Source organism: Eptatretus burgeri, chromosome 6 (assembly GCF_056783735.1).
Source record: "Eptatretus burgeri isolate ZD-2024b chromosome 6, Ebu_testis_v1, whole genome shotgun sequence".
Classification (NCBI taxonomy): domain Eukaryota; kingdom Metazoa; phylum Chordata; class Myxini; order Myxiniformes; family Myxinidae; genus Eptatretus; species Eptatretus burgeri.
This window is the reverse complement of record NC_140966.1, coordinates 44091222-44109995: the sequence shown is the minus strand read 5'-3', so window position 1 is coordinate 44109995 and position 18774 is coordinate 44091222. Positions and strand designations below refer to the sequence as shown.

Below are 18774 nucleotides of genomic sequence, written 5' to 3'. Positions count from 1 at the left end.
AAGAAAAAAAAAATATATATATCAGAATTATCACGATTTAATTTATAATCAATTGCTTCATCGTTCAAAGAGGAACCTATACACAGGCTTACCAACTTTGTGTTGAGCTGTTTTGTTCGCGGAAGAAAGATCGCTCATGTCTCAGTTGTAAAAATGAAAATCCCGTCTGGCAGAAACTTTGTCTGGCGAATCACTTATAAAGCAACGATGAGGAGATTGCTTAATCATTGGGTGTGGCCACAGGAAATGACGCTTCGGGAGAGACAGCTTGGAAAATAACTGGGAGATATATTCTCAAATTGTATGAATCATTTTTAAAACATACTTAAAATACCCTAAAATGGTTTTGATTAAACATGTTTTCAGTTCGTGTTCTGAGATAAAATATAAACACGAGACCTTGTCTCACAGAATAGTTCCTGTTTTTTTTCACAGCATGACTGTCCAAAAACACTTCCTCATTTTCACAGCACGACCGTGTCAAAAAACACTTCCTCATTTTCACGGCATGAACTGAAAACATTTGAAACAAAACTTTTTTATGGTGTGGTTTATGTACAAAAATGATTTGCAACTCGGGCGGTGGCCAGATGAGATCATTAAGAGAAGTTTATCATTTCGTAATAGCACAAAAGGGGTATCTTAAAAAATATAAAGATTCAAATGTTTTGTTTTTCAATATTTTAGATGGGGATTATTGTGCAAAGAAAATTAAACTATTGAAGGAATTTGAGAATGAACAAATCTTTATAGGTTCAATGAGTGAGCTAAACAATATGCATCGGTTATTTGATAAAGAGTGTCCCGAGGCTTAGACGTTTTAGATATTTCTTTCGAATCACCTTCAACAAATCTTTATCTTATTGCATGGATTATTTGAAAAAAAAGTGTCCCCAGGTTAAAAGGGGAGACAAATAAATATACCTTGGGATAAAAAAGGGGTTTATTTTTAGGGAAAAAAAATATGAATCGCTGAAAATCCCCCATTCATTTACATGGGGAAAAGTGAGCCAGAACCAGTATATTCACCCTACTTTTATCCTTTTGTGAGTCAGGTGCCTCCAATCCCAACCTGTACTGACAGTTTAGTGGTCTCAATTCTCCATTCATTATACGAGGAGCTGTTTCCTTCAATTCTTAGAAGTGACATCTCCATGTTAGCTTTTGTCAATGCCAATGCACACCCATGATTTGATTGACTCTATAGCAATATCGCTGGACATAACATGTGATGTTTGTGTGTTGTTTTCTTTTATATTTAATTGTTTTCTTTTATATTTAATCAATATAATCCTTCCTTTTGCTTTCATTTAGCTCTTGCATGAACTTTAACTTCTGCTTTTACAAAAGGAGGTGCATTTAGTGCACTTCTAAAAGTTTCACATCCAGTCAAGACAGTCATACCATGCGTGCCGACTATAATGCAGACAATATTTGATGAAGTGAATAGCAGAAAAAGGGTGATAAGAGAAAGATTGGTTTCATTATATGTACCTTGATCCTGCTAAGAGGACAGTACGTGCATTTGACATGCCATCTTGCACCAACTCAGCTACGACCTCACGTACAATCCTTGCTCCCAGAAATGATAAGGGTTCTGGTTCAGACATGAAGCGTGACAAAAAGGAACAACACAAGATAAGACAGACACTCCAAAACAAATTCAATATTCAGTCTTTGTGATTGACACAACTTTTGCCATAATTGAATTTTTCACGATGGAAGAGAGACATTAATTATACTGTACATAATTTAGTTCCAAGACTCAATTTCATAATGGATGCAATTATGCACAATATTTATGGTTTTGAAATTAATTTTCATGAGCTTGAGGTTGTAACAGGTTTGCACGAATGTGCGATTTCAATTTCTTTTTTTTATTATCAGGGACTAAAAATGGCCCTCTATTTTTAATGTTTGCACAGGAGTGGAGGAGTTGTGGCAGGGGAGTCATAGATTGAAAAAACTATGATTGAGAGAAAGAAGAGAAGATATTCTGATGGAAGATGGAGTGGAGGGTAGTGGAGGAGTGGAGGCGAAGTGAACGAAGTTTGGGAATACATTGGAATAAAAGGAAAGGGCATGTATGAGGCATATTGTGGAGATAGGGTTGGGTTGGGTTGGGTTGTTTCAAACATTTTGCTACATATATGCATATATTCAGTACATGTAAAAATAAAAAAGATATGTGTTTGTATATACTGTATGTATATATATATATATATATATATATATATATATATATATACACACACACACAAATAAAAGTGTGTGTGTGTGTGTGTGTGTGTGTGTGTGTGTGTGTGTGTGTGTGTGTGTGTGTGTGTGTGTGTGTGTGTGTGTGTGTGTGTGTGTGTGTGTTTCATTGATTGGTATCTACATATGCGAGTTTCAGAATGTGGAATGGAGTCCTCCCAGGATGCGCTGATAGGATCCAATTTTATTTCAGTAAGGAGTCATGATTCATGGACAAAACTGTGAAGTTTCCTGTCTCAAAGTTTTGTGCCGAGGGTTTTCAGGATTGTCGCTGAGCCCCGGACAGCTTCCAACTGAAGTTTGATTGTAATAATATTTGCAGGGATGGTTTTTAATATATCTGTGAGGTTCTTTGTTATAATTACCCAAGCTCCAGCTTTTGCTGGTACAACTTTGGCATTCTTCAGTTTCCAGGATCTTTTCACTTCATTCTTGGGGTCTTGATATTTGGTCATTTTCTTGATATCTATACTGTTTAATCCAAAATCACTGGTATTACACCTCATTTAGCAATGCCTTCTTCTCTCTTTTCTGTACCTAAGTATGATATCTGGTGGCAATGCTTTGTTTTCGATGGTCACGCAGCATAGGATCATTAGGTTGGATGTGAGCGGTACTTCCATGTTTTCAGTCCATGCTTTTGGTTAATGTTCCCAAAGATTTTCTAGAACTGGGATATCAAATTTTTTGCAGATGTGCCAGTGGATTACTTCACAAACACTGTTGTGTCATTGTGTGTGCAGCTATGCTGACATGAGATTTATTTTTTATTTGTGGTTAGTCATTAAGCATAACATATTCTCTTTGCAAGCGCCACCAACACAACTCGCTTATCTTTTTTCCCCTCCTCTCTCTCTCTCTCTCTCTCTCTCTCTCTCTCTCTCTCTCTCTCTCTCTCTCTCTCTCTCTCTCTCTCTCTCTCTCTCTCTCTCTCTCTCTCTCTCTCTCTCTCTCTCTCTCTCTCTCTCTCTCTCTCTCTCTCTCTCTCTCTCTCTCTCTCTCTCTCTCTCTCTCTCTCTCTCTCTCTCTCTCTCTCTCTCTCTCTCTCTCTCTCTCTCTCTCTACTCTCCCTCTCCAAATAAAATGGAGCACTCTCCTCCCACACTCTCTCTCTCTCTCTCTCTCTCTCTCTCTCTCTCTCTCTCTCTCTCTCTCTCTCTCTCTCTCTCTCTCTCCCTGTCTCTCTCTATCTGTCGCCCTCTCGCTGTCTCTCTCTCTGTCTGTCGCTCTCTCGCTGTCTCTCTCTCTGTCTGTCGCTCTCTCGCTGTCTCTCTCTGTCTGTTGCTCTCTCGCTGTCTCTCCCTGTCTGTCGCTCTCTCGCTGTCGCTCTCTCGCTATCTATCTCTGTTTGTCACTCTCTTGCTGTCTCTCTCTGTCTGTCGCTCTCTCGCTATCTATCTCTGTCTGTCACTCTCTCGTTGCCTCTCTCTCTCTGTCTGTCGCTCTCTCGCTGTCTCTCTCTGTCTGTCACTCTCTCGTTGGCGCTCTTTATAGCTCTCGCCCCCCCACTCTCTCCCCCACAGTGTATAGCAACGTTTCGTGAGGTATTACTCTCCCCACCTCCACTCCACTTCCTCGCTCTTTTCCACTTCTTCAACACTCCTCGCTTCACCTCCTCTCCCTTCCTCCCACCCTCTCTGCTTTCCCTCCCCTCCCCACTCCACTCTCTCTTCCTCTCTCGTTCTCCACCCACCCCTCATTCACATCAAAGTCAGCGAAGTGATGGGTTGTATTTGCGAGTATATTATATGAAGGTCTTTCTACCACTGACTCACTGACTGATATTAAAGATCAGTACCTTCCAGGTGCCAAAGAAAGCATAAATTTTGCATGCCGACGAACATTGAAGCCGGTACACCATGAAAAAATTCTCAGAATCATCAGACAAGATTCATCAATGAAAATATAAATAAATGAAAAAACAATGCAGGTGAGCTGCCCGATATAATGGGAAAGCATGGAAGTTTTGTGTGCCAACGGACATCGAAGCCAATACCCAAGAAAAAAAAATCACAGAGCCGTCGGAAAGCATCTGAAAGTGAAATCAATAAATGAAAATAAATAAATGAAATATCAAATGCAGGTGAGCGACCCGAGACAATGGGGAATCACGGTTCGTATGCTTACACAATGTGTGAGCATATATATATATATATATATATATATATATATATATATATATATATATATATATATATATATATATATATATATATATATATATATGTCCGTAGAGCAAGACTGGAAGCACCAAGGACCTGAAGACTCAGACTTTCGTCCTCCTGCACAGGTTCCGGCAGTGCCACACCCCATGATCCAGTGAATCAATGACTCCCCAGGCCTGACCCAGATGTCTATTGACCTCTGTCTCACAGCTCGCAGAGACATGAATATCACTGCCAAGGTAAGTAAATCACTCCGTGACTCAACATCTTCGCCACAAACTGGTACAGAACAGACAGCAGCATCCAAGATGTCATTGAAAACCTGGATCTTAGTTTTGACCCAGGAAACTCGTAATCCCAGCAGCTCCGAATCCTCATTCAGCACCTTCAGGACCCAAAAAAGGATATCTGGAGTCACCACAAAGATGAATGCATCATCTGCAAAATCAAGGTCAGAGATGTTGACATTCCCAAACTTTTCACCGCAGCATGATCTCTGACATCCTCCCCAGAATCCAGTTCATACAAGCACTGAAAAGTGTGGGGACCAGTACACACCCCTGATGAACTCCAGTGGCAACTGGAAATAAGTCAGAGATGATACCACAACATCTCACAGGACTCTCAGTACTAGAGTATAATTCAGACATCAAATTGATCAGTTTTAGTGGCATCTCACGAAGACCAAGAATCCTCCAGAAGGCATTCCGATTCACTGAATCAAACGCTTTACATAGATCAACATAAGCTGCAAGCAGCCACTGCTGAAGCTCTCATCTGTCTTCGGTGAGTACCTGAAGAGCAAGGATATGGTCAATCGTTGACCTCTTTGGTGTAAAGCCTGACTGCTCTGGATGCTGGTGCTCGAGCAGATGGTGGCAAAGCCTATCAGGAATTATCCAACCAAAGACCTTGCCCGGCACTGAGTGCAGCGTCACCCCTCTGTAGTTGCTGCAGTCCTGGTGATCACCCTTCCCTTTCCAGAGAGGGACAACAAGGCCCATCTTCCAGTCAGTTGGAATGATGCCTGTGATCCAGCACAGAACAACATACAATGACATGATTACAGCAGTTTCACCAGCCTTGAGATGTTCAGCATGAATAGCACAGATCCCAGGAGCTTTACTCCATTTCATCCGGTTCGCCGCAGCCTGCGTTTCCACAAATGAAAGTGGATCACAGTTGATTGCATGGTCAGCAATCGGTATGGTAACACCTCAGACATCCAACTTGACAGCAGGTGGATCAGCCTTGTAAAGTCACTCAAACTAACCAGCCTAGCGGGCCTTCACTTCAGACTCCTCTGTCAAGAGCCCACCACCATCTGCTAGAACTATTGTTCACCGAGGGACGGGCTTAGAGGAGGGCAATGCACAAATTCCCCTGTAAGAAGGACAAGAATCACTTGACCACAGGTGATGCTCTACCCTCTCACAGATTCCTCACACATAGGCCTCCTTGTCCAGCCGTAGCTTGCGTACAGTTTTATACCTCTGCTCTCTGAACAGCTCAGCTCTGCCACTCAACCTGGCCCTGTGACTCTGGTCAATGGTATCCAGTGTCCCTTTGAGAGACAAAATTCTTCTTCACCCAACGGTGAGTTCCAAGACATCCACAAGCAATATTAAGGACGGTGGTCTTGAAGTCACTCCACAACTCTTCAGGATTCCCCAAAGAACACAGAACCCCCAAATCCCCACTCAGCCTGTTCACAAACTCCTCAGCTACCCTCTCATCCTTGAGCTTGCCAACAGCAAGCCCAGGCTGGGATGGTACCATTCTCCTGGATATAACCTGCAACTTCAGAGTTGTTACCACAAGCCTGTGGTTGGTTTTGAGGAACTGAGCACTCTGGAAGACCCTGCAGTTCTGAAACATCCTCCAGCGACCATAAACGAGCACATGGTCAATCTCCTTTGCCACACCACCAGCGTTGGAAAACCAAATCTAGCGATGAGCCCGTGGGTGCTGAAACCATGAACCAGCCACCTTAATTCCATGACTTCTTGCAAAGTCAAGTAAGTTAGTGCTATTCTGGGTCACAGTTCCAGACCCATGGGGACCAACACATGTCTCATAACATCCCTATCAGTTCCAGTCGATGCATTGAAATCCCCAAGATTGGAAGAGTATCTCGCCTGGGGCATTGATCAACCACAGACTCGAGCGTGGCATAGAATGCGTCCTTCACGGTGAGATCTGTCACCTCAGTCGGAGCATATACAGAGACTCGGGAAACGACACCCAGGAGTGACCAATCCTTTGTCTCATCATACCTTCATCTCATAATACGCTCATTGACCGGTATTACCTCAATTATCATTGGAGTCAGCTTATTGGACACAGCTACAGCAACACCTTGGGCATGGTAACCATCAGAGCAACCAGACCAATAGTAGGTGTAACCACCCACCATTATCTCGCAGTCATCCGATCTCAGAACCTCAGAGAGTGCTGCAATACCGATGTCCAAACACTTGAGGTCAGATAACAGAGACAGGTGATCATCCTCTCTTCGGGATAGGACATTCCAGGCACCTACCCGAAGGGTCCGCCTCAGGTTAACCAAAGGAGACCGCCGTCTGATGGACAACACCTCAGCACCACCCCGACACACACGACCACAATCTGACCCGGGAAGGTTACTCTGTGGTTTTCTTCCTCTCATCAAAGAGTGGGGGTCCCAAAGGCTTTGCCCAAATCCCATCATCCGGCGAGCTGCCCTGCGATAGGCAGCTGCACAGGAGGTACTCGCACGGAGTGGGTTTTCAATTTTCTTTGCGTTTTTCTTGTGTTTTGCAGAGTGAAAGGTTTTACGGTGGCCGGAATGCAAATACTGCCAGTAACATCCCCCCACGCCCCCAAAAAAAATTACATGATAATAATCATGCCACGATCGGTGCAGTTTCTGGTTGGTATTTTTATTTATTTGACTTATTTTCAGCATATTATTATTTGAGCATTATTATTAATATTCTATCATAACATTATCGAATTTCTGTTCAACATGTGCTTAAAAAATGTTTACTGCATTTTTAAATGTGTTTTTATTGTACCTTGAGGCTGAATTTTCTTTTCTGTCATAATGCATCTCCAATTACATAATGGAAGTCAATTGGCTAATAAGTTTCGATATACGGAATTTCACTTTATGTACAACTTTCCAAGAACGAATATATTCCATAAATCAGGGGATGAGTATATATATATATATATATATATATATATATATATATATATATATATATATATATATATATATATATATATATATATATATATATATATATATATATATTTTCACACACATATATGCTTGCATAAGCAGCAAGAGGTATATCTTGCTGAACAGGTTATCAGTCACCAGAAACCTTCGCTACCATCTTTGCCATTTTGCCCTTTCAACCTTGATGCAGCTCCGATATGGTGCGCACTTATGAAAAATTGTGCAGCCAGCCAGAATGCACAAAAGACAGTAAATGATGCACCTGAAATAACCCTTAAAATATTTTGAGTTGTATTTTACAGGTAAGGTAGATCACTTTAACAAAAAGCTGCCAATTCAGTGTAGGCAAGTGATGTTTGGAACGAATAACTTGGTCACATTTCACATGACCTGATTAGTTTTACAGTAATTCCTGGAGTTGTGTTCCATTACCAAGCAGCCTGCCAGGCCAGCAGTTCCATATTAACTGCTTCGCAAGCCACTCGCCTAACCACTCAGCAAGCAGAGGAAGTTAATAAAAGAGATGCTTCATTATGTTAGAAAAAATGGCTGCCATAGTCGGCTTTAAAATGATACTACAACCAATGAAATGTTCAGAGCCATACCCCTGCTATGTAGACTTACAATAGCATTGAAATGTATATTTCATACTCTTATTGTTACTCTACTTTTCATCCTAATTCTTCAAGATCTACAAACATGCAAATCCACTTCCCCATCCCCTCCCCAAAATGCAGTGGTAGGTCCAACCCAAGCTTTGCAGGGTTTGATCTACCACTGCTTCTGGTAGTAGAACCACCTCCTTCTGACTTCCTATTTCTTTATCTTTCTTTCCCTCTTCCTCATACTCTGTAGCCACTGCTGACACAATAAATTAGTTCAGGGAAGTTGTCACAAGAGGATCTAATAACACTGAAAACTTTGGCTCAGACATCATTCGCTCAAGTACCATGATAGCATTGTTCACATGGAGACCGCCATCTTGTAAAGCAGGGCCGAGCACTCCGTGCCATTACTGGAGTGCTTGCTTCAGTGCTTTAAATCAAGCATGCAACTTTCTAATGGAACACACCCCTGTTTAAGACTATTCTTTTATGAAGTCCTCAAGTTTTTTTTTTCAACAGTCATTTAAAGGTCACTCTTCGAAAGAGTGCTGTAGCAATTTAGCAAAGCAAGTGCAGATGCAAGAAATATTTAAGAAAAAGGGTTGCAATGAAGGTGCAAGTGAAAAGGTGAACAGAAGGTCTCATGCACCCCGATAGACACACCCTTGTCGTGTCTGGCTGCATTTCCACTCCATACATCACTAGAGCAATATGGTATGATCCTGCAGGAGGATGTGTGGAGACATCAATCAGATTGCTCTTATGTGGCAACACTTCATTAGATAAAATTTAATATTCGTATTTCAAGAATTATGTATTATCAATTCATTGAATGAAATACCAATCGATTGCAAAGCAAGCATTTCCATAAAAGCAACATCTTGAACCTCAGCTCACATAGTTATATCACATTCAGAAAGGTTTGCAATGATTATCAAGATTCTTGCTTATAAACACTAGTTCACATAATTTGGCAAGTGAAGGATCACTGAAGCTAAAGGTTGGTGTGATGTGTATTAACAATGTTTATATTTTTACTATAGTGCAGCGGTCAAGGGAAAAATTGTTTACTTTTTGACAGAAGCATGAAACTTATGGTATATACTGAAAAAAATGCTGAAATGTTTGACATTTGGACCCATTGCATAAAATGTCATCTTCATTAGTAACCAGCCATATATTGCCTAGCCATCATACTTTTCATAGTAACCACCATTTAATCCAATTAGAAGAAGCAAGGAGTACATATGCAGATTAAACCAACTTTGAGGACTTAAAAATGTCATGGTTGTGGTATCTCGTGACAACACTGATGTTTCCTAGCAATGGAGAATGGAGAAGTAACTTTGCCCAGCAACTAATCTTTTGAAACTCCAACACTGGTTAAAGACTGACAACCACCATACTACTGTTGCAAATTTGGAAGCCATGAGCACACAACATACAGGTCCTATAGATGAGTTATATCGGTAAGTACGTGTTGCCAGTTAGGGTCGCATCCCTGGTCTAATGGGTAATTAAATGTTCATGCGCTGTGCAGCTATTTTGATAGTTAGGGTTTTTCTTTTATTTCTAAACCCCCAACATCAACGCCGATGACACCGCATCACCCTCACCTTCACTTCGCTTCCTTCGCCTCGATCTGGCCGACGTCATGGTGTGCGTAGTTCAGGGTGAGCAGCGCGGCGGCCCTCGCCCAATCAGCATGCAACGAATGGGGTGACCATCGCCCGGCCAACCAGATCCCGCGACAGGAGGAAAGGGCTCCAGGTGACGTCACCATGACCCGGGCCAATCAAGGAGTTTTCTGCCAGTTTTGGCCAGTGAGAGAGAGGAAGAGCGATTTTTCACCAAAACCAGCCAGTGAGAGAGGGAGGGTCGCGAGGAGCTCCTCTTCCACCCTCTGAAGAGGAGGGGGGTATAATTATAGACGCGGTCTGCACATTCGGTTGTTCTGGGTCTGGCGCGGTCTACGCGTTCGTCGTTGTTCTGGTCCTGGCAAGAAGTGCGCGCACGGGTTCTGAGAGTTCTGCCAAGGAGTGAACATCTGCGCGCAGGGCGATTGAGTGCGAGGGTGTCTGCGCACGGAGTGGTCGGTGCCACAGAGGGTCTTCTCCCGCCAGCCTTCGCCCTGCCGACTTCGTTCACCATGATCGTCCGGATCGTGCTGGGAGTCCAGTTCTGCCCCGAGGACCTGGTCCTTGAAGACCGCACGAGGCAGACAGATCCGAGATAGGCCTCAATAAAGACCATTTGGTCTGATCACTTTGGGTGTGTGCGAGTGTGTGTTCGTGGCGCCAATCAGATAAGTAGTGAATGGTATAAGTGCTTTTTGCTTGTATATACTGTACGTGCATTTATTAATATTGTTGTGTTTGAGGAAATTCGCAAACCACCATTCAGGTCCCGTAGGTGAGATATCTCTGTAAGTACATGTGTAGTTAGCCCCAAACCCGTTGTTTAGAGGGAATAAATGTGATTCATTCGGGCTGCGACCCTTTAAGATAGCCGTTTTTCTGTTGTGTCTTTATTTTGAACCAACCATGTCTCAACCGCCATCACACAACAACCACCAACCGCAACGCCGCTTCACAACAACAACAACGCCAACAGCCACGACCTTTACCTTCACAGCACACCATCCCGCAACCATCGCATCACTGCCATTTCAAGCGTCACCATGGCCAGGGACCAGCACTTTAAACCCTCCACCACCTTCGCCTCTCCTTCTGCGGCCATTCCCGCACCGCTTGTGGGCACCGAGCGTCAGGCTGTCCTGGACTCGTACAGGGTGCGTGCCGAGCTGCGGGTACAAAGTGCGGCCTTTCCGAGGAAAAGTCGGATCAAGAATGATACACGCCCACTTCTGATCCGTCCAATCAGCAAGCACGGGGCGATTTGGCCCCGCCTGCAGGCGTGTCGGAGTAGAATCGATATATGCAAATTCGAGGATCAGGGGAGATTCACGCCCCTTTTTCTCCGTCCAATGGGCGAGCGTGGCTCCACCCCCGAGCTCGTTCTGATCCAGAAATTTGCATATGGGTTCTCCTGCCGTACTATAAAGCGCCGAGCGCGGGGCGAATTTAGTCAGTTTTTGGGCTCGGGCGAGTTGGAGAAGTGTGGCAGCGGCAGAGAGTTTTTCGGTCAAGGGAGTTGGAGAAGAGTCAAGGCGAGTTGGAGAAGTGTGGCAGCGGCAGAGTGTGGCAGCAGCAGTCAAGACGGGTCTGGAGGAGAGTCAGTCTGTCGGGGTTCGGAGTCTGTCGGGGAGCTGCAGAGAGGGGAAGCCGGGAGCGCGGTCGAGGTCGCAGTGGAGTCGCTCGTCGTGGGACCCAAGCAAGCCAGCTATCCTCTTTCCCCAGAGCATCAACAATTCCCCCTTCCCCCCCCCCCCGCGCTGAGATAGTGCGGAAAGGGGGCCCCGTTCCCACCCCATTCCAAGCAGTGCCAACGAAACCCGCGGAGGAGCGCGGAGTCGGGGCACCGCCACGACATTTGCGGCTCATCACAAGACGGGTAGGCTCCACCCGGTCTCGCGCCCACAGGCCCCGTCTGTCCCCTTGTCGTTGAGGGTGGCCCTTTTCTTTTGCTTTTGAGTATATGTGTTGTCGGCGCCGTCTGTAAAGTAAAACTGTGTAAGTGTTGCCGTGTGCTCGCGTAGTCGGTAGTAGATCTGCATTGTTGTGTTTCTTTTGTTGCAATTACTTTTGGTGCATAATTGTTGTAATTGTATATGTGTGCTTTCCATGTGCCGCGGAATAAATGTGCCTCATGTTGAACTGTTTTCCCGTTTCGCTTCGTCTTTTCTTTAATTGAATCTCCATCTTACTTCACGTAAAGGGTTGGTAGTGGGCTAAATACGCCCGATAATTAATCGGAACCGTCAAGGTTGACGATAACACCGCTCAGTTATCCCGATAGTACGGAATGGGTCGCTTAAAGTGGCCCGTGTCCGGAGTCGACCTGCGGCGAGGTGCGATCGCCCGGTCTACCCTCCGTGTGGGTACTTAGGTAGGTCAAATTTGGCGAACAACCCTATCCCACGCGGGGGGCCGATTGGCACGATCGTGGTGAGGCCGAAAGGCCCACCCGTGACTAGTTCCCGGCGTTAGTCCGAGAGGGTCACGACAGAATTGTCCATCACGTGGGCGACGTGCCGCGATTCGAGTTACGTGGCCGCTCGCACGCCGGCGGGCGCGAATTCGCAACAATATTCAGTTTAACTCTGCCCTTATGTGCTCCCCTCATTCCCCCATTGTAAATAAACATTCCCATTTGTTAAATGTTTCAGCTTGTTCGTGTCTTTTCCTTCATTGACTTAGCGTGCTGCATGTTGGGAAATTAGCCAGGCCGTTGCCGTTGTAACGGGATATTTGGGACCGACGGATCTCGGCAATCAAACCGCTTGGAGCGCACACGGTTCAGTATGCTAAGCGGCTCGTTCCGTACGAGAGCATCATCAAGGGTGAATTTCCCCGGTAGTTTGGACCACGTGGATATTTCGGTAAATTGAAATTGGCAGTCGACCCTACCCCACGTGGTCTGTCTTTTGGCGAACTTCGGTCCAATAAGGGTCCCATACTTTTCCGGAGTTTTCCAAAAAGGTACGATCTGAATTCCGGGTGATCGGTCGAGCCGACTCTTCAGCTCCATCTATCGGTCGTGCTCGCAGCCGCCGCCCGGCCCCACAACACTACCACTTAGAAGTCCATTTATATATGGTGCTGTGTACACACATACTCCAATGTATGACAGAAATCCATAGCAAAGGATCATGGAAAGCAGATGATATGCAAAAAACAAGCTCATCTTGGTTGGCACATCAACGGACAAGAACCGAGCATATGAACAACAACAAAATGTCCTCACAGAAGAATGATTTATCCCTCTTTGCTGACTTACATTGCATGCCAGTCAAGCGATGAAAATTTGGAGGAATTCTTAAGGCATGAAAGCCAGGAATTCCCCCCAGAACTCTCCGTCAGAGGAAAATTGCAAATTGGGAAGAAGTCTGATCTACTTCAGTGTCTCAAAAATGAAACTGCAGTTATACCGAGTACACCATATGTTGATGCTGTAGCATTTGATGTGGTGACTGATGCCACATTTGCAGGAAACTGGCAAAGTATCTTAAGCTCAGAAGAAATCAAGGCAGAGCCATTCCTATTCTTGTCAAAATATGTGAAGTGGAAGACAAAGTACTGATCAACGCAGTAAATGATGATGATGTGTTGTCTGTGCCCATTGACAAGCCTAGTATCACATATTACAGCCATGTGGAAGCAGATACCAGGATACTGCTCCATGTTTCTGATGCTGTCAACAGTAGGCTGTCTCATGTAATGGTATGAATGGTTGACATGGATGTTGTGGTCCTTCTCGTAGTGAATGTATAGCTTTCAAGTTGATGAACTTTGGGTGCATTTGGCACGGGGAAGCATTTGCGGTACATTCAAATACATGGAATTTCAGACTTCCTTGGACAAGACAGGTGTGATGCAGTGCTGTTTTCCCATGGAGTGATGGGATGCGATACTGCTTCTTCATTTTGTGGACGGGGCAAGAAGACTGCAAACTAAATCTGGCGGGCGTACCCAGTAAGAACACCGGTATTCCAACGCCAATCACCAATGCCAGCAGAGATCACAGATGAAAACTTCTGAGAGCATGAGCGGTTTGTTGTTCTCTTCTAAGATCATACATGTTCTTATAGTGAAGTGAATCAAGCATGACAGGTGCTGTTCTCACAGAACACGTGTTCATTGAAGAACATCCCACATACTCAAACTGTGCCCTTCCAAGAGCACATAAAGCGAGCTGTCCTTCAACCTGGATACATCTAGGCTCAGGCAACCATCACCAACCTGACCTTCCATGTCCAGAACTTTGGGGCTGGAAGCCTTGTGAGAGTGGGTGGATTCCCAAATGTACAACCTTGCCTGAAGCATCAAAGGTGTGTCAGGAACTCCTTCATTATGGCTGCAAAATGGCTTTCCGTGGCCTTTGCAAGTGTTTCAAGGCCAGGCTGCCATACACCTCCCTGTGCTACTGCTATTCTTATGGATTGCATCATAATGTCTGTTCAGTTCTGAATTGCATTTGATAATTATATGCGAAAGATATGTTTATTATCTTATTGGAAATGGTAACCATTGATGGTTTTCCCATTGGTTACCAATCATTTCTATTTCACATGTAATAAGTTACATGTTTCTTTCATCATGAGAACATGACTCCATAAAGATTGTATATTACCGAGTTATTATACTGTTGCGGTTGAGGAAATTTGCAAACCACCATTCAGGTCCCGTAGGTGAGATATCTCTGTAAGTACATGTGTAGTTAGCCCCAAACCCGTTGTTTAGGGGGAATAAATGTGATTCATTCGGGCTGCGACCCTGTGAGATAGCCGTTTTTCTGTTCTATCTTTATTTTGAACCAACCACGTCTCAACCGCCATCACACAACAACCACCAACCGCAACGCCGCTTCACAACAACAACGCCAACAGCCACGACCTTTACCTTCACAACTCACTCCCGCAAACATTGCATCACCGCCATTCCAAACGGCGCCATGGCCATAAACTACCACAATAAACCCTCCACCACCTTCACCTCTCCTTCTGCAGCCATTCCCGCACCACTTGTGAACGCTGAGCGTCAGGCTGTCCTGGCCTCGTACGGGATGCGCGCCGAGCCGCGGGTGCAAAGTGCGGCCTTTCCGAGGAGAATTCGGATCAGGAATGATACACGCCCACTTCTGATCCGTCCAATCAGCAAGCGCGGGGCGGTTTGGCCCAGCCTCCAGGCGCGTCGGAGTAGAATCGATATATGCAAATTCGAGGATCAGGGGAGATTCACGCCCCTTTTTCTACGTCCAATGGGCGAGCGTGGCTACACCCCCGAGCTCGTTCTGATCCAGAAATTAGCATATGTGTTCTCCTGCTGGCCTATAAAGTGCCGAGCGCAGGGTCGAGTCGGGCTCAGTCAAGGCGAGTTTGAGAAGAGTCAAGTCGGGTCTGGAGAGGAGAAGTCGGTTGGAGGTCGGAGTCTGTCGGGGTTCGGAGTCTGTCGTGGAGCTGCAGAGAGAGGAAGCCTGGAGCCTGGAGCGCGGTCGAGGTGATTTGCTGCAGTCGGCTGAGGAGAATTGCGGACGTGACCGAGTGGCTCGGGTCTGAGGCAGGGAAGACGGCGGTCGGCGACGAGCTCGCAGTGGAGTCGCTCGTCGTGGGACCCAAGCAAGCCAGCTATCCTCTTTCCCCAGAGCATCAACAATTCCCTCCTTCCCCCGCCCCCCCCCCCGTGCTGAGATAGTGCGGAAAGGGGGCCCCGTTCCCACCCCACTCCAAGCAGTGCCAACGAAACCCGCGAAGGAGCGCGGAGTCGGGGCGCCGCCACATTTGCGGCTCATCATAAAGACACGGGTAGGATCCACCCGGTCTCGCAGCCCACAGGCCCCGTCTGCCCCCTTGTCTTTGAGGGTGGCCCTTTTCTTTTGCTTTTGAGTAAATGTGTTGGCGGCGCCGTCTGTAAAGTGAAACTGTGTAAGTGTTGCCGTATGCTCGCATAGTCGGTAGTAGATCTACATTGTTGTGTTTCTTTTGTTACATCTGCTTTTGGTGCATAATTGTTGTAATTGTATATGTGTGCTCTCCGTGTGCTGCGGAATAAATGTGCATTATGTTGAACTGTTTTTCCCGTTTCGCTTCGTCTTTTCTTTAATTGAATCTCCATCTTGCTTCACGTAAAAGGTTGGTAGTGGGCTTAATATGCCCGATAATTAATCGGAACCGTTGAGGCCGACGATAACACCGCTCAGTTATCCCGCTAGTACAGAACGGGTCGCTTAAGTGGCCTGTGTCCGGAGTCGACCTGCGGCGAGGTGCGATCGCCCGGTCTACCCTCAGCGTGGGTACTTAGGTAGGTCGAATTTGGCGCACAACCCTATCCCACGCGGGGGGCCGATTGGCACGATCATGGTGAGGCCGAAAGGCCCACCCGTGACTAGCTCCTGGCGTTAGTCCGAGAGGGTCACGACAGAATTGTCCGTCCGGTGGGCGAGGTGCCGCGATTCGAGTTACGTGGCCGCTCGCACGCCGGCGGGCGAGGTGCCGCGATTCGAGTTACGTGGCCGCTCGCACGACGGCGGGCGCGAATTCGCAACAATACATTTGGTGGCCATTTTGGAAATGGTGGCTATTTTCATTGAATTGTCATTGGTTGGTATGCTGGGTACTAATCATTTCTAATTCCATGTATAATAAAATACATTTCCACAACATTTCATGCTTCTATCATGATTTGAACAATTAAGGTAAACTTGGTAGGTTAACCGCTGCACTACGTGTGTTGTATGTGTTCGCATCAGGCATGTTACACACACGGTGTTTGCGTTCCACCAGTGAGGATTTTCTTCTGGTCGTGACGACAGAATCCCACGTCCTGGGAGTGAATACAATGCACAGTATGAATATGGACAGTCTTTGCACAATACTTTGCACAATACAAATAAAAATGAATAAATGCTGTGCAGGTGCTCAGATTTATTATTGAAGAACTGGTAAGGTCACTCACCTGGGCGCTTCCATCTCCAGGTCGTGGACCCTGTCAGATGTGGCTGTCTAGCTCTGCGTATTTCGCAGCTTTCTCTGCTGTGGCAAAACCATCCACCTGGAGTTATGGAAAGAAGGTAGGAGGAATGAGGGGATGAGGTTGGAGATAAGGTTCTGGGGAGCATGAGAAAACATGCCTCACCCTGCATGGGAAACACCACTCCAGCAGTTTGTAGTCAGTACAGATCAAGAAAGCAAACTCTGACTGGACAGCACAAAGGAAACCTCTGTTGAACCACAGCACATTTAAATTGTACGAGAAACACCCCTACCTTCTGGAGCATTGACAAGTCGTCTCTCACCCCCGCCCCTTCACAGGGGGCGATTATGTGTGTATATATATATATATATATATATATATATATATATATATATATATATATATATATATATATATATATATATATATTCCTTGCTCCTATGACATGAGCCTGGGCACTACCATGAACACGAATGCAAACTTTGATGGAGATAGGGCGAGCCCTGTTTTGATGGACCTTGTCAGATGAAGTTTATGGACCCTTTTATGGACCTCCACTGAAGAAGGGGCATTACATATTTCGGTTCGGGTTGGAGGTTTTCGTTCCCATGATAACTTAAGAATGACTGAAGGGATCAAAGTCAAACTTGGTGTAAGTATGTATATTGATGTAGAGATAAACTGATTAGATTATGGACTCAAAGGTGAAAGGTCAGAGATCCCGGATGGTAAAAATTCTGTTACCACGCTAACATGTAAGCCAGAAATGGAATTTTGACCAAACATGGTTTGAGTATATACTATGATGCAAATATTAACTCATTTGATTTCAGTATTGAGAGGTCAAACATCAGAGTTCATGTCAGGTAAAAATGTTGGTGTTGAGGACAGGATTTTGAACTAAACTGAGTACATGTACCAGGATACATAATGTATATATATATTTATATATATATATATATATATATATATATATATTTATATATATATATATATATATATATATATATATATATATGTGTGTATAGATTAGATATTGAGGTCAAATGGTCTTGAGGTTTGAGGTTTGAGGTCAAAGTTAGAGGAAGCAAACACTTAATGTGGGCGGAGGAATATCGGTCGATTTTGTGACGTCGAATTATGTCAAGTTTTCGATTATTTTTAGATATACATACATACATACAGAGAAATGCCTTATTTAATATGCATTCACGGTTCCAACATTCGTGGGTTCTACTAATTCGCGGTTGATAATTTGCGAAAATGCGCCTACATTCGCGAGAAATCGCGAAAACTGCGAATAAGAAAAATGCTTATTCGCGTGAATTTTTTTTTTCACGAGCCGCGAGCATAACACAGTTCTAAAACATATCTTCCACGAGCCATGCACAAAGCAGCTGGATGTATGAACAGTACAATATTGTATGTACACAAAAAACATATCTTCCACGAGCTGTGAACCTGACCTTCTTCCTGTACGTGTATTGTAGGATTGTGGGATAAACATAGTTTCGCGGGATGTCTCACCAGCGCAACCCATCATCCCCCACGATGCCATCCCCAGTGAGTTACAGAATGAAAACACTAACAGCATCTTTTGATGTATCCAGTCATTACTAGGTCGCCACGTACGGACATTACGCAATGGAAACCTTCAGCATATCTATTAGTGTAATTAGTAGCAAGCTCCATACGGATCAATTATACAATGACAATGCTCATCACATCTATTATCAGCTGCTGAATACAGCATCACCCATAAAAATCCCCCACAAACAATGCGCAGACTACTCACTACGTCCTGGATTGCCATCATTCTCATCTCGTTTCTCTGACCGGTGTATTGCTTCTCACTCCATTCATTCTTCAATAATGGCTCACAAGGATCGAAGATAACGCTCAGAAGGGTATGCCTCGAAGTGGACCACTGA

General features: G+C 44.9%; 1 protein-coding gene across 1 annotated transcript in view; it reads right to left on the bottom strand.

The window, feature by feature from the left end:
- The window catches only part of LOC147024656 (palmitoleoyl-protein carboxylesterase NOTUM-like), a 107481-nt gene that overhangs the window by 67822 nt on the left and 20885 nt on the right, over positions 1–18774 (bottom strand). The window contains exons 4-7 of the mRNA XM_085884778.1: positions 16826–16921; positions 16633–16693; positions 8916–8974; positions 1495–1597 (exon numbers count right to left, since the gene is read on the bottom strand). Coding sequence (XP_085740904.1) covers positions 1495–1597; positions 8916–8974; positions 16633–16693; positions 16826–16921 — 319 coding nt within the window. The remainder of the gene's footprint in view (positions 1–1494; positions 1598–8915; positions 8975–16632; positions 16694–16825; positions 16922–18774) is intronic.